This window comes from Suricata suricatta, chromosome 3 (assembly GCF_006229205.1).
Source record: "Suricata suricatta isolate VVHF042 chromosome 3, meerkat_22Aug2017_6uvM2_HiC, whole genome shotgun sequence".
Taxonomy (NCBI): Eukaryota; Metazoa; Chordata; class Mammalia; order Carnivora; family Herpestidae; genus Suricata; species Suricata suricatta.
Genome location: NC_043702.1, coordinates 124,648,429 through 124,665,394, shown reverse-complemented (window position 1 = coordinate 124,665,394; position 16,966 = coordinate 124,648,429). Strand labels below are relative to the sequence as shown.

The 16,966-nt window shown below is 36.6% G+C and overlaps 1 protein-coding gene across 6 annotated transcripts in view; it reads right to left on the bottom strand.

Moving 5' to 3' along the window:
* RABGAP1L (RAB GTPase activating protein 1 like) overlaps positions 1–16,966 on the bottom strand; it is a 719,423-nt gene that overhangs the window by 313,800 nt on the left and 388,657 nt on the right. For all 6 annotated transcript variants that reach the window (XM_029935097.1, XM_029935100.1, XM_029935099.1 and 3 more), the window contains one exon: positions 3,857–3,970. In XM_029935097.1, coding sequence (XP_029790957.1) covers positions 3,857–3,970 — 114 coding nt within the window. The remainder of the gene's footprint in view (positions 1–3,856; positions 3,971–16,966) is intronic.

Here is a 16,966-nt window from a genome sequence, read left to right as displayed (position 1 = left end):
CATTTATGCATGTGAGAGGGTTTTCTTTTTCTAATATTTTTACATTGTAGGACTTGTTTTGCTTGTTGGGGGTGTTTGCTTATTTAATACATTCCGTCAAGGACAGAAATTACATGCTGTTTTTTTTTTCCCATAGGAAGTGTGTCTTGGGTTTTTCCCTTATTATTTTCTTTATTTTTTTTTCTCTTCTTTCTTTGGTGGTGAGGGTGGTTATGTTTAAATGAAGTTGCTTTTACAACACCAAAGACTTAATCATCCATTTCCTACATAAAAGGTAGCTACTTTTTGGCATGGACCTCAAGTATATTGTAGTATAGAGGTGGAATTTAAGGAAAGGTATTAAGCAGGCTGTGTTTTAGCTTATGGGCAAGTAATAAATTGTATCATTTATCTTGATGTATCATAGATAAGCTGCTATATTACAATTACCACTTCAGATAGCTGTGAAATTAGGTGATTAACTAGTTGTTACTTAACCTTCTAATTTCTGTATAAGTCTAATTACATGAAATAGAAGTTGGTGTTTGGATTTTTTTTCTTTGCTTTTTTGTTTGGAGTGTCATTGTAACTACTGTATTGTAAATGATGAAAAACAATTGCATACGTTAAAAAAATAAATTGTGTTATATTCAAAAATAAATAAATAAAATGCTCAGCAGTTAAAAGGTATCTTAGAGGTACACTGTTTATGCTCTTAACTTGGAAAGGGCTTTAAAATTGTCTAATTATGTTGCAAAGTATACACTGATGATCTACGATGGCCACACAAGCTGCATGAATGTACTAATGAATACTCTTTAATGAATTCAAGGTTGGATTATTATCTGCAATATCCAAGGAAGGGGTATCAACCACTTAAACATACCAACTATTTAACTTTATTTTTGTGTTTGGTAGTCATTCAGATATTTCTCCTGCAAATACCATGTAATGAGGGAAATACTGTTTTTACTACAATGGAGAAAAATTGTTAAGTCAGAGGCTATAGGCACATAGGATCATCTGTTTTAGTTATGTAAAAAAAACTATTTAGTATCATCCAGAGAAAAATTGAGGGAAAAGTTACTGATCGCCTGAAAACATGCTGAATGCTAGGAGGAAAATGTTTTCCTATATACCACAAATCAGACCCTTCTACATAAACTTAAAACCTCTATAATTCTTGGGGGCGCCTGGGTGGCTCAGTCGGTTAAGTGTCCGGATTCGGCTCAGGTCATGATCTCACAGTTAGTGGGTTAGAGCCCCATGTCAGGCTCTGTGCTGACAGCTCAGGGACTGGAGCCTGCCTTCAATTCTGTATCTCCCTCTCTCTCTGACCCTCCCCTGCTCAAGCTGTCTCTCTTTCTCAAAAATAAAAACAGTTTTAAAAATGTAAAAAAAAAACCTACAAAATTCTTGTTATCTTCCTTCCATAAGCCAGAAGCTAATTAGCTGACAAAATTTCAAAATTGGCAGAAAAATTTTTAATAGTTACTTTTGCCTTTTACAATCATATAACGAATATACCATACATCTGCAGTGGTGTTCAATGGTTTGTGGCATTTTTAAAACTAGATGATGTATTACTTTCCAGAAGTCAGTACACTTTATGCATTTATTTATGCATTTCTAGCTCTGATGATAAATCCATTTAAAGAAGATTTCTGATCAGTGTTTATAATCCTCCAAATGGCTACATTTGGAGAGAAGGACAAGAAAAGCGAAGCGAAGGGAAGGGAAAGGAAGGGACGGGAAGGGAAGAAAAAAGGAAAGAAAGAAGAAGGCAGAGGGCTAAACTACAAACATGCAAGAAGGATTTTAATGAAAGCCATGCCATTTGCAGAATTAGGCATCAGTCCTACTTGGCTAGCACAAGCAGGCAAGTGCTTTTATAAGTAACATTTTAAAAAATCAGTAAATATAAAATGATACTGATATATGAACGTACTTTTGAATATCTAACTGGCCAAATTTTGCTACTCAATAAAAGGATAAATTTAATTATTCAAGAACTGATTATCTAACTTATAAATTAACCGTGGTATTTGCTTTTTCTCCATATTATTAAAAGATTTTCATGTAGTCCACTATTCAGCAATAACCTTTACTGGAATGGTAGATGAGGGCAATGTGGAGTTTGCCTACCACATTTTGTAAGGAAGGCATCTTAAATTTGAGGATAAAGGGCAAAACTTTGTTTATGGACTTTGCAGTTTTTAGCTTTTGTTCTCAATTAGCATTGACAATATGAGTTAACTATATGCAATGATTTAAAAAGTCATTTCACATTTCTGATATAACTTTGAAAAATCAGTAATCTGATGACTATCCTCCATTAACAGAAACAAATGTTTTATATCCAAGGAGAACATATTAACTGAAATTCAGGAAAAAGTTTTCTTCTAGACTTACTAATAATGAGGGAAAAGATTTCAAAATGAGACATAAAAACTACACAAAGATGTATCATGTGGCATAAGTTTAAGCACACCAGTAAGATTGGAGACCTTGACAGTTTTTAAAAAACACATTGTTGGGGTCCCCAGGGGATTCAGTCAGTTAAGCGCCTGACTTCAGCTTGGGTCTTGATCTCACAGTTGGTGGGTTCGAGCTCTGCACTGGGCTCTGTGCTGACAGCTCAGAGCCTGGAGACTGCTTTGGATTCTGTGTCTCATTCTCTCTCTGCCCCAATCCCACTTACTCTCTCGAAAAATAAATAAATGTGAATAGATTTTTTAAAAACCCACATTATTTCTTACCCTTATGTATTGTCCAAAAATTGAGACAACTGCCACATTATCTTGTCATAAGGGCAGTCATCAGGACTCCTCTGAGCCTTTACTACAGTAGCCTGAGAGGACCTTTAGTTCCCTCTGGTTAGCAGCAGAGCCAAAGCAAAGGCACAATGCACCCCCTCCCTTCCCAAGGAGGCATGGAACATGCATCCAGAAAGTCACCTTCAGGACTCAGTACTGAGCAGAGAAAACTAAGGCAGGTGGGAGGGAAGGGAGACTAAAGAGACAAACTGACCTAAGTAAAGTCATTTTGGTTTTAGGCTGACCCTTAACCTACAAACCATCAGGTCACAGAGTCACACAATCTGACTCAAGGAAAACGACAAGACCCCACTCCCTCTGCCAGTAAAAGCCACAAGGGCCAGACACTCTTAAAACTGCTACCTGTAGGTAAATTCACAGCCATAAGACAATAGAAAAACTAACCACCCAATGCTAATGACAAAGCCAAAGTTAAAGAGTAAGACCTTCCCATAAATGTTAGCTAATTTTAAAAACTTAAAACCCAGGGCACCTGGGTGGCTCAATCGGTTAAGCCTTCCAACTCTGGCTCAGGTCATGATCTCATGGTGCGTGCGTTCGGGTCCTGTGTCGGGCTCTGTGCTGACAGCTCAGAGCCTGGATCCTGCTTCAGATTCTGTGTCTCCCTCACTCTCTGCCCCTCCCCTGCTCAAACTCTCTCTCTCTGTCTGTTTCTCTCTCTCTGTCAAAAATGTTTTTTAATATTTTTTAAAAATTTAAAGAAATACTTAAAACCCTTCATTAGAGACCAAGAGGATTCTCTTCCTCATCTGGCATGAGAGATCGCGACTTTGCGAAATAACTTTTCTTATTTCTCAACTTAATAAATCTTCATCCTTTTCTCTAAACGTGCTCTAGAATTCTTTCTCATGCAAAGCCAAGAACTCTCTTGGCTAGAAAGGGGCCCTGGCTGTCCAGTATCAAACGGCACAGTGCAAATAAGAAATGAAGACAGAAAAGAAAAAAAAAAAAAAAAACAACCCAGTCTGTAAGTCTTTAACATGGGTTCCTAAGATACAGCTCTGTAAAATAAGTTAGAAAAAATGAAGTTGAGGCCCTACCTTGCAGATCTTGTAAAGTGATTCCTGCCCATCTCCTCCAGTATCTTTAAAGTAATCATGTGCGGGAAACGTACGATGAATATCTCGAGTGATAACACTCTCCTGGGCTGAGTCCTAAAAAAGAAAAAAAAAATGGGCCTGGTCATCAACTTAAAATTTCTTTTTAATTATGAAAAATAATGTATACATATGGTTAAAAAATAGTCAAGTAGCATAAAAAGTATGCTTCCCCCACCAAAAATACCTGTCTTCCATTCCAGACCCATAGTCCCATTCACCAGCTATAAATGCTACCAACAGTTTCTTTTGTATCCTTCCATCCATCTATCTATAGATGTGTGAACGTTGCTCATGTGAGGGGAGGCAGGGAGTGAAGTTGTGTACATACATCTCCATCCTTCGCTTTTCGAAGCACAAATAGAAGAAAACTATCCACTACTTTCATGTAATAGGATCACTTCAGAATGCTCCTGATCAGTACATGCAAGTATATTTCATTATCTTTAGGAGCAGCTATTAAAAAGAATGAGGTACATCTGGATGAAGATATATGATGGTTTATTTAATATTCTATTAATGATTTTTTTGCATTTTTCTATTTATATTAAAAATAATATCACTAGGAACATTTTTATACATACATGTTCAAAAACAGATTCCTAGGGGTGGAACAGTGGGTCAAACTGTAGGTCACGTTTCCATTTCTGATGAAGGTACTTTCCCTCCAGAGGTCGTGTAACAATACATACTCCAAACACTGGTGGAGCAGATGTTTTTCCATATCAGCCCAATACCACACATTACTAATTTTCACATTTTTGACCATCTGATAAGTGAAAACTCAGACCACAATAATTTTAAAAAGTAAAGGTACCAATCTTTGCCCCCTGATAGGTTAATTACCGATTCATGAACTCCAGAGAACAAAAAACCCCAAAACTACTATATTAAGATGACATAGGCTTTAAAGATAAATCTAGAGATTCTTTTAAAGACAGAATCATGATTCAAAAGCTCAGAATTTAATAAAATTCTAACCTTTATAAAAAGTTATTAATCGTTCATTTGATTGGACTTGATTCCTATAAATGTGGAATTCCTTAAATTCCTATAAATTTGTTTTATCTGTTTAAAAGTCAAGAAAATAGAATGGAACTACTTCCAGCAGCCCTGATGATGAAAATATTTTACACAATTTAAGAAGCACCAATGACTCCCAGTGCAAATTTAAAGTGTTCTTTAATGTCTTGCTTGCATAAAGATTTGAACAAATCCCCTATTTTAGTTAAAATCAAGAAAGGAAAAAACGTTTAATACATGAGTTACCTTAATGAGTGCTATCTCCCTGTTCTCTCTGTAGCTGAGAAGAATGTAAGAAGGAAATAGCTGATTAACTGTGAGTTAAGCCAGTGCCTTCTCTTGCTGCCTTTTTTCATTTCAGCTGCTATTTCACACTGAGTGGTAATTAGATCTCATACCATGTAGAGAAAGGACACAAACTGAAATGTTCCAAATTTGCTAGCAAACACTAAAGTCATTGCAAATCAGTCCAGAGGAAAATTCTGAAGGCTTACTGGAATATAAAGCTGAATAAAAATGAAACTTAAACAAAATTACCATACTTAAGTGTCAGCATACATAGAAAGTTTGTATTTACCAATGTAAATGCAGTTTCTAATGACAAAGAAAATTTTGAGGGGCGGTGGGAGCACACATAAAAGTAATGCACAAGAGATGCGGCTGGTTATGGAGTCTAAGTAGATCCCCTAAACAGGGCATCGGGTGCCGGGTAGATGAAAGTTTTCATTGCCCAGGTTTTCCCTAATAGAAAGGTTCTCTTTCCACACAGTAATAGTTTCCCCTTTTAAGCTATTTGAAAAGATGGCCAATGAAAATGTTACTACTGCCATCACTGAACTATTTCAGGGCAAACATGTGCTGAGTGGTTCACAGGATAAGTCTTTTTACACTTTTCAAGATGTTAACGGAGAGAAATCATTGGACTATGTTCCCTAGAAACTGCCTACTCATTTGGCATCATCATACTATGTTTAAATGGTACCAACAGTCTGATTCAGAGAAAGGGAAATTGATCAAAATTTTCTAGAAAGTAACTATGCATAATATGGAGTAATTTTTTCTATGCATACTTGAATCTTCCTTATTTGTTTCTAAAAATAAATGGGCAAAAATTAAATGAAAGTAAAAATCATCAACTTGTCCTTATTTTAACGAACCATCCCTTTCTAGGATTACTTTCAAATGCTCTCTACAAATGTGTGTTTCCAGAGTTTTCTTCCAACATTTTGCTTGCTCTCAGTTGACCAAGGGAATAATTTGTGGAACTTCTCTTTATAAACTAAAATATTTTGCTATATTGTTCACTGACCCCTTTCATAGAACTGAAGTCAGAAGGTACATTAGAGTCATAAAGAGACTAATACGAATGAAATTATGTCCTATAGAAAATAATTATGCTTTCAAAGCTCAAGCTAACTACCTCCCAATTACCCATACTGTTGAGACTAAAAACAGCACACATTTCCAGAATCTATACCTAATCTCCTAAATTCACTCACTTCTTCAATAAAGACTTGAATCAAAGCTAACACTCAGTAAAAGGAAGATAAAATTATTTTCTCTTCAATATTAATTTTGTTTAGATATATTTCAACTATGGTTGTTAATTTTCATAAGAAAACCTAAGGACAAAAAATGTCAAATGTCTCACTACTAAATATCCAGAGTAAAAAAGGTTTCATGTGAAAACCTTTTTTTTAATATGGCTAAAAGCATTTTACGGCACAACCAAAACTGATAATGAGGTCATCTTCTTGGATGGTTCCATAAGCAGTCTCCTTAAATGCTGACAGTCATCTTCAGAAGGAGAAGAGGGAAAAACCCACTTCCTCATGGGCATGTACCTCACCACTACCCAGAGGTTCACAACTTGACCCGCAATATACTTCCCAGGGGATGCGTTGCCCATTCTGACCCTCAGTCCAGTACGGTGTGTTAGCGGCTTAGAGCAGATAAACCCACTGGTCCTATTTCTGGCTATTCTACTTAATATGTATAGGATCCCAGCAAGTTATTTAATCTCACTAAACTTCAGTTTCCTCATCTCTAAAATGGGACGATAATACCAAATTTACATCATTTAGAATGGAATAATGCAAAGTGCTTAGCACACTGCCTGGTATAAACTGAATATTCGTTAAAGAAACAAATCAAAATAGTAATTGTTAGTTATTATTATTCTTTTTCCTTAAGAATCACATTTGATTCTTTAAATGTTTTGGTGAATATAACATTTTAGACATCTTACTGTATGTGTGCACTTTAAATAATAAAACAAACCACTGTTTTTCCTTGGATATCATGAACATTATGAATAGAGCTTTCAGCATGATGACATTTTAATATATACATTCCCCATTCTGAATTTCTTATCATGTATCTTCTGTGTCCTAAATTATCCTTGTTTCTGTTAATCCACGAATAAAAGCAAAAGTAAACAATTATTTGCATAAAGTAATGTTTTATCAAATTGGTAGACATTCTGACTGCAGTTTTGCATATACCCATGCACTAGAGATGTACACAACCCAGAAGGAGAATGAAAAGGACAGGGTGTGGTAGAAGCTACATTTTCCAGCTACCACTTCCATCACTGCTTCAGAATTTAGCTTCTAGGAATCAGAGAAGACCTTAAATCACAGTTATGGAGAGGACAAATGCCTCTGCTTCCTTTGTATGCCTTCCTTCTGGACCATTGATGCCAAGCATGTAACTGGTAGATAAAGTCCTTGAGATTCTATCCTGTCTAACCAGCAGTCAGGTTGGGCCACACACAGAAACTGACTCAGATCAGCAGCACAGAGTTAACAGAGAGAGGTTTGGAAGGAAGTCTTAAAAGTTGAGTTGTACCTGCCTCCTCGCCACCCCACAGCCCTGACACTGACAACACATAAAAACTAAATTTCTATTTAGTTCATCTTTGAAGGATAGTCTTTAATTTCCAAAATGCTAAGTCAGAAGACTAAATTATCTTTTTATTTTCAAAACAGATATCATCTCTAGTGTGATAAATAAAATCCACGGTCCAACAGAGGGTATAATTTGGCTTGTTGAAGATCAATTTAAAAATCAATTCTAAAAGGTATGATAAGTAACTCAATTAACTTTTGATCATTTTCAAGTGGATTTGATCCATTTAAGTGGATTCAATTTACAGTCTCTATCAAGAGTTTCATATTAGCTGCTCTCTTCTAGTATTATGTATATGCCCTGATACGTCCGCAATCTTTTCAGTTCCTATTCCAAGAGAATCATCACTTGTTTATTGTGGGGGAAAAATGAATACAGCTTTCATGTGTCGACAAGTATTAGGAGGACAGGTCTGGATGACCATTATTTTTTTATAAGACAATTTCTGGGCTGTCAACAACTGGAAAGGTATTTCACTGCAGGTGATTGTTCTCACATGTGACCTTAGCCCCAGATGAAGTGTAAAAGTAATGTCTTAACTGTGCCTTAATTTGCTACATTTTTACAACTATGACAGCATCTCTTCTTATTAATCCCTATTGTCAAATCCAAAGTATAACTGCATTTTCACCTTTCGTCGACCACAAAATCACTTCAACTTTATAAATACCATGCCAATTTGCTAGTGTTACTAAAAATGCCAACGTAGACCATACCTACTCACAGTTGGCAGAGAAATGATTCAGAGCTTAAAAAACACTTGACCTTAGAACGTGCCTTCTATTCTTACTTCACAGGGATCCTCCTTCAGTTCTATGTTGGAGCTAGATCTATGGTAAAACATTACAAACTGGTCAACTTACATGTCCCCAAAAGCAGATGGGTTTGCAGTGGGGGGGTCTGATTTATTTGCCTTGATGTTTGCCAAAAATCCAAAGAGACAGACATAAAAGGAGAAAATATGAAAGTACATTCTGGTTTTAAACATGCTATTGAAATTGTGAGCAAGAAGCAGTAACACAAAAGGATGGATCATTGCCAGTCTTCAGTCCTTGACTACGTGGGTAGGGGGAGTCCTAGCACAGGTGGAATACTATGGAAGCAAAGAAAGAAATGTTAACTAAATCATACCATAAGCAACCTGTTTCCTGGGCATTGAACACACATGCTACCAAATGTCTCAGGATCAAAGCCTGACACAAAGGTCAAATAAGCCACATTCTGGCTTCAACTAGAAAGAAATCTTCAGGGAGAAAAGCAACAATGAGAACTGAAGGAAGGGGAAGGAAAGGGGAGAGGAGGGTGCATAGCTCTAAGACTAGTCAATATTCATGATAGCTACCTTGATCCTAAGAAAAAATACCAGGACTGGAGTAGGAAATATTTGAATAGAATAAGCATTCTTTTGGGAATGGAAGACTAAGCAGCATTGTAGCCTATGGGCACAACTTGCATTTCCTAGAATTCTTATGAAATTTAGGTCAGAGCAGAGATGACTCTCTATGACAAATACCTGGGGTTACTTTTAGACTCCAAATACACACACCAAATGCATCTATGGCCATACTTGGATATGTCCTCATTCCAGGGTTGCTAACCACTCATTGTCCCAAAATAAAGGTTCAACTGAGGCATTTGACAGTCTTGGGAACTCATTCAATGTGCAATGGTAAATTGCAACTTCTGCTGGAATGAAGCACAGTAACTGAACTCCATGGTATTATTTTTCAAAGTAAGATGCATTTCTAACTTTGCATTTTCAAAATTATGATTTTTATTAAAACCCTTGATAAAAATAAAATAAAATAAAAATTTTAAGAGCCTCATATTTACTCCCATTGTCTAAAAATAAGTCTTTTATTTTTCCACAAAACCAAAGAACACTTCTAAGTACTAGCATTTGATAAAAATGTCTATTTGCACCTAATCTTCAAATTTTATAATTTTATTAATTTTGACTATGAACATACCTAGTTATTGTTTTTACAGGCTGAATAACTTTTAATATTCTACCAGTCCGTCAATTGCTTTAAATGCTTCTCTTTGAAACTCTTTGAGCTAAATTACATCTTCTTAAAGTGAATGACATAAAAATCGAAGGTACAAGAAAATTAAGCTTTCTTTGGTTGCATAGTACAAATTTATTTATCTATTCAATGAAGACTAGTTCTGAGTACCTATGAAGAATCAGGCATTATTGTAGGTGCAGAAGATACAACTGTTGGCAAAGCAAAGTCCTACCCCTATAGGACTTAAATTCTAGTAGCAGGGAAAATAGACAAAAAACAAGTATATCATACTAGTTAATTTGAAGTACTATTTACCAAAATAAAACAATGTAAACAGATAGTGAGGAGAAGACTGATATTTTAGGTAGGGTGTCTTTGCCTTTCTGAATATGGGTTCAACTATTTAGAAAAAGAGCGTTACAGGCAAAGGGGAAAGCATGTGCCAAAGTTGTGAGGTGGGAATAGAATGTCAATAGTAGGGGCGCCTGGGTGGCTCAGTCGGTTAAGCCTCCGACTTCGGCTCAGGTCAGATCTCACGTTTGTGGGTTCGAGCCCCGCGTCAGGTTCTGTGCTGAGAGCTAGCTCAGAGCCTGGAGCCTGCTTCCGGTTCTGTGTCTCCTTCTCTCTCTGCCCCTCCCCCTCTCATGCTCTGTCTCTCTCTGTATCAAAAATAAATAAAACACTAAAAAAAATTAAAAAAAAAAAGAATGTCAATAGTACTCTAGACATTTTACAGAATTTTGCTGACCTTTGTTTGCATATGTCCTTAAAGAACTGCCAAAAATTACTCCAACACTTTTGTGGATTAATATGGCCACTTCAGAAACTTATAATTTAGGTCATTTTTACAAGATGTCTTAATTCATATACTTGAATAATATGCTCCTGGTTGTACATGTCTACATGAAAGTTTACCAAACATCTAACACTTGCCGTTACAAGACATTGTACTAGGAGAAAAGGGATCAAAACAAAACAAAACAAAAAAAAGGATACAGTCCATAATACCCTTAAATTGCAAGAGATTAAGATCTTGTGAACATAAAATACAAGTGCAAATATCAATGGAAGGAAACATATTGCTAAGAGCCAAATAAATAATATGGGCAAAGTTACCTATGAGAAGTCAGTAAAGGAAGTGACTACAGAATGGTTCAAGTGGTGAAAAGGGCCTTCCCCAGGAGATGACAGGTTGGGTTCAAGTCATGATCTCACAGTTGTGGGACTGAGCCCCATGTCTGGCTCTGTGCTGACAACACAGAGCCTGCATGGGATTCTCTCCCTTCTCTCTGTCCCTCCACCTGCTCACTCCCTACCCCCTTATAAAAATTAATAAACAAACATTTTAAAAAATAAAGTAAGCTAGAGGAAAGGCAATGTTAAGAAAATCATAAGTAGGGGCGCCTGGGTGGCTCAGTCGGTTAAGCGTCTGGCTTCTGGCTTCGGCTCAGGCCATGACCTCATGGTTCGTGGGTAAGAGCCCCGTGTTGGGCTGTGCGCTGACAGCTAGCTCAGATCCTGGAGCCTACTTCGGATTCTGTGTCTCCCTCTCTCTCTGACCCTCCCCTGCTCATGCTATCTCTCTCTGCTTCTCAAAACTAAATTTTAAAACAAATAAAAAAATTTAAAACAAAGAAAAAATCATAAGGAAGAAAAAATATACTTACAATACTGTACTGCATTTATCAGATAGAATTGGTGTATAAATGGACCCACACAGTTCAAATCCATTTTGTTCAAGAGTCAACTGTACAATAATACAAGGGTGGTGTAAGCAGAGGATCCAAAGAAGGAAAGCATCTGGCATGCCCAAGAAATATGACTCTAATTGTCTATAGAAGAGAATTCATAAAGGGGAAAGCTGACTGGGATCTAGAATATAGAAATGTCATCTTGAATGAAGATGTTTTAACTTAGTCCTGTGGACAACAAGAAACCATTTCATCTGGCCATTCACTTCATGGCCTTTGTAGTCAGTTTTGTGACCTCTTGTTTCAGTGTGATCTCATCTGCTTTTATTACCTGAAAGAATTAGTGTGTAGTGAAGAATTAACTTTATACAAAAAGAAGGCTGAAGTTACCAGGAGGTGATGTCTAGGCCCTTGGAATATCATGCCTGGTAGGAGGTCTTTTGGCCACCCAAGAGTCTAACAATGTGACTTATTATAGGGCTTTGGGCCATGCAGTATTAGTTCTATCTACAAAGAGACTGAAAACTAAAAGTCAGTCATGTGGGCAGTACATGAATAAGCTACTATAAAAACTCTGCACAGTAAGACTCAAGTGAGCTCCCCTAAATGAAGCTGGCAACAGTCCATGTGTATCATTCCACACTGATGCCAGGAAAGCTATGTTGTCGATGACTCCATGAGAAAAAAGACAAAAAAAGTTCCCTGTTTGTAATTTCTCCTGGACTCTGCCCAATGTGCTTCTTCCTTTGGCTGGCTTTAACCTGTATCCTTTAGCTATAATACACTGGCACCATGAGTTTAACAGCTTTCATTGAGTTCCTTAAGTATTTCTAGTGAGTTGTTGAACCTGAGGACGATTCTGGTAACACCCTGAACTTACAACTAGTGTCAGAAGTGATGGTACTCTTGCATGGACTACACTTCTCTTTAACTTTGTAACTGGTTATTTTCTAACAAGTTGACCATCAATAATTTTGAAGAGCTGGCTGTGGTATTCTCACCAGTAAATTTTGTTTATTCAAAGATATTTATCATTGCCTACCTTTTCCTCTATGACAAAGTATTATTCACAATAAAATAGTTCCCTAAGACTATGTTAATTCAGGTGACTTCTAAGAAAATCACCTTTAATGTAGAACCCTAAAGTTTAAACCTATTGGACCACTACCGACCACCTGACCACTTGTTCCCCAAAATCTCGATGTGATTAGTGAAGACCACTAAATGAAAAGGAGAACAGACAACTACGGAAGTGCTCCTATAATTCACTCATGTGAATGGTTTATTTACTTAAAGCTAAAAAGGAGAGTGAGTTTAAGTGACCAATCTCTAAGTAAATGCCAACAACGTGTATATTTTAAAAATCATTTAAGATCAATAAAGTTCTCATGCTGGGATGTGGATTTTGAAAATGGCAATTAATTTTTACATCAAGTCAGGTTATATAACTGCCATGTTGTTCCTTTTTAGAACAACACATTTCTATTAACACAAGTTTTTACTTTCACCACCCAGTAAAAAACAAAAAAAAGGAAAGGCTAGGAACAAAAATATTTGTTTCTGAGAGACTATGGCAGTTCTAGTTCTCCATTATAAAGGTTATTTTAATAAATTAAATATTATAATTTCATCTAGTAAGTGCACAGTAAGACATCTTTTTTGTTTTCCAAATTCTGATAGATAGTATAACTTTCTTTTCTGATAATCTGCTTTGTTCAATTTTCCCTATTCAAGAGGGTCAATTTCTGTTTCTCCAACAGATTTTTTTCAGGAAGTAGAAAAAAATTTTTGCGGGGAGGCGCATTTGAAGCTTGATTAATCCTTTCTGGAATAAAGCCAAATCATGGGTAGAAACCTAGAGATTTTTATTCTACACTTTCCCCCCTCTTCTTGAATCAGAAATGAGCATTACTATTCAAAGACTTGGGAGATCTAGGTAAATATATATTCCAGCTCAAAAAAACCATATTCCTTTTCAGTCTCTGGCCCATGGGGTTTCCGTAGTGTAGCAGTTATCACGTTTGCCTTTTTAGTCTCTGCTGAGTTTCTGCTTGCGTGCTCCTAATCTGATGGTGGATCCTTAGTCTTGTTCTCCACTCACCCTCCATGTTCTTCCTGGGAATCATATCCATTCCTGAGACTTCAACTACCAGCTGTCTACTCTCTCCTTGCTCTTTACAACAGTACAAGCCAAACCTTACTGATTATCAGAATCATCTGAGAAGCTATTTTGGAACCCAATCCCCAGATCACACCTAGATTTGACCAACCAAAATCTCTATAGTACTCCCAGGCAAGCCGTATTTTTAACAAATCCTTATGTAGCCACAAGCAAAAGTTTACAAATTGTTATTTAGGAACTACTGGTCTAAGAGATCTTTTGTTCCACATCTAAAACTTAACTCAAAAACTCAGATCAGAATTTCCCATATAATCAGGTGCCCTTTTATATTTTCAGGCTCAATGGGGTGAAATTCCATGTCTGAACTGACATCAAAAAAGGTATTCTGAAAGCTATCTGTTTCCTTTTCCTCCCTTAATCAGTTGGTCCTTTGGTTTTCCATTCAGCTCTATTAACTAACTGGTTCCCATGTCTGCATCACCCATGTGACTGACACCTCTAGGTAGACTATGATCAGTTGTTATTTACCTTTATGTCCCTGGTACCTGAGAGTTTAGTAGGTGCTTAGTAAATGAGGGCTAAATAAATTAGAACAAGAGAAGCAGGCATGGTAAGTATTATTCTCTATGATGAAGAGACCCAAGTTTTATAACTTTTTGCTTTGAGTTCTGAATTCTCTTGTAATCTCGTTAGTCAAATGCAATAGCAAATGGAAATAATCTGCCCCCAAATCAAAGATGATAACAAGGACTCAGGCTTACAAACCAAAACTTCACGGCAAAATGCATACCACAATGTCCTTACTCCCAAATGAGTAAGGACATTACTACCAAAGATGATACATGGGAATAGTTACAAATATTACTACAAAAAAAAACAAACAAACAAAAAAAAAACCAAACAAGTGGATCTCCATCTTAAAAAAGAATTTAGAAATTCTACCACTACTGAAATTGCAAAAATCATCATAACAAAAAGGGTTTTGAGTTTTCTCACTGAGTTCTGCCACATTTTATATGAAGACCAATAAGAGCTAAAGATACATTCAAATGATGCATTATTTTAAAATCAGTAATTTTACTTTAAAAATAACAAGAGATGAATTGTATAATTAATGTGCTCAAGACCGTACCAGAAGCAAAGTACATTAAATTCGATATTTTAGAAATCTCGAGTGTCCTTCACAGTTTACAGGTTAACTCTTTCTCAGTAAAAGAGCTTGAAGTAGGAGACTGAGATCAAGGTTAGGCAAGAATCAGGAAATTCTTTCCTGTTCACTGCATCTCAGAATGATAGTATTTAATAGGCTCAGATTCTTTACTAGGCTCTTAATACAATATTAAATCAAAAGAAGATACAGATCCTCCTCTTTTATTTTAGGGCCTTTTAGAAGTTATAAATTAGGAAAGAGTAACACCTTCAATTATACTTCATAAGATTATAAGATACTTATTGAGATGAGGATTTTTTTCTATCTTTTGAACTGTGAGCCATTCAGGTTCTAGAATATTGACATGAGAAAAACACAAACACAGTTCATAGTTGTGGTCTGTCCCTGCTGACGTACTATCCCCTCCTCTTTAATCAATACATTTTAAATGCTGCAAGAGCCACAGATTTTTCTGCAATTTTCTTGCTAATAGACCTAAGTCACTAGACGAGGATTTTTAATTCCAAATTTCTAAAAAAGAAAAAGAAAAGGTAACTGGGTAAACATTAAGTTTGCCAAAGTAACCCCACTTTTCTCTCATTTATTAAGCTGCTCTTTGTATGTGGTACTTTCACTTGATTCAGTGGCTCTGGGAGCTGAAAGGTTCCTTTCCAGGCACCTGTCTGGCGCTGTTTCTTTATTTAGACCAGGTTCTACAAAGCTCTCTCGTTTTTCCAAAGCTGTAAGTGGTTGATACCAAGTTACCTACACATAGCAGTTCCTATGTTGCAGAGTAATTAGGCATAATCGACCACCAGTCACAATATGAAAATAGTTCATATTATTCTTTAGACAAACCAAGCATGGTTTAGTCAGTTAGGATGTGTGTCCTTTTCTGGCACCACCACCACAGTTCAGGATATTAACACTTTATATGCTTAGACTATTTCAATGGTCTCTAAATTAAAATAGAAGCTTTTCTCTACTTCAATCACCCTAAAGCACTGCTTTGCTCCTGCGTGGCATTCAAATCCATCTATGGCATGATCCCATCCACTATCCAGAAACTTATTCCATTGCATTTGAATCATATCCCATTCCACAAAATTGCACTGTTCTTCCAAGCTTTAATGTTTGTGTGCAAGTTCCTTTGCCTTGGATGGCCCTACTTTTAATATCTTCTCCTACTGAAGTCCTGTTCATTTAAAAGCTCCTATCAGACATCTTCTATGGTGCCTTCTTAATGATTCCAAGTAAAAATAATGCTATCTTCTCTTATAGCCTTATAATTCCAAGTTGTATAAACTTACATACAACCTATTACATACTGCCTGGGAGGTAAGATATATTTTTACCTCCTCTCAGCTCTTGGCCAGTAGAGATGGTGCCCACAGTAACACCCTATACATAGTAGGGGCTGAACAGATACTCGTTGAAAAAATGATTTTATGAAAGGATAAAATAGTAAACCAAGGTAGAGCTTATTTGCTACTTAAGTGGAAGGTGGGTCAAGTCCCATACTGAGCCACAAATGGAAACTAGGTTGGGGCAAATTTTCCTTTCTTATGCACTCTGGGTTGGCTCCTTGGGGAGAGGGTTTATAAAAACCATAAGACAGAGTTATCTGACGGGGCTACTGCCACAGCCAACGCCACAGTTAACATTTTTACCTACAAATAACAGATGGTCTCGTTGCTCAAAACCCTGCTCTTCCAGGAATTACTTAGAGGTAACTCTGGAGCAAGTCAGCAAATTTTAGTTCATAATGCTAATTTCTTGATTTATAGGAAAGAAAAATCAAAGAAGCCTTAACACAGATTTATTAGGATAAACAGAAAGCGTTTATTACACTTCAACCTAGCAAAGGCTAAATGCTTTATGAAGTACAGGGCTGCAATGATCTAAGCGGCCACTGTAGACAGCACTTTTCAAGTTAGCATTTCTCGCTGACTATGGTTGTGATATGTTCGAGATCCCAGTGGTGAATGTGCAGTCCTGAAACATGAGGACAGCATGAACGAGAGAACCTGTCACAGAGGTAGCAAATCAAGAGCCAGGGAGAGGAAGGGATTAGTGGATGATTTTAACTCTAAACAACAAAGATGCAGCAGTCCAAGCCTGAGTATTAGTCAAGAAGACAACTCTGCC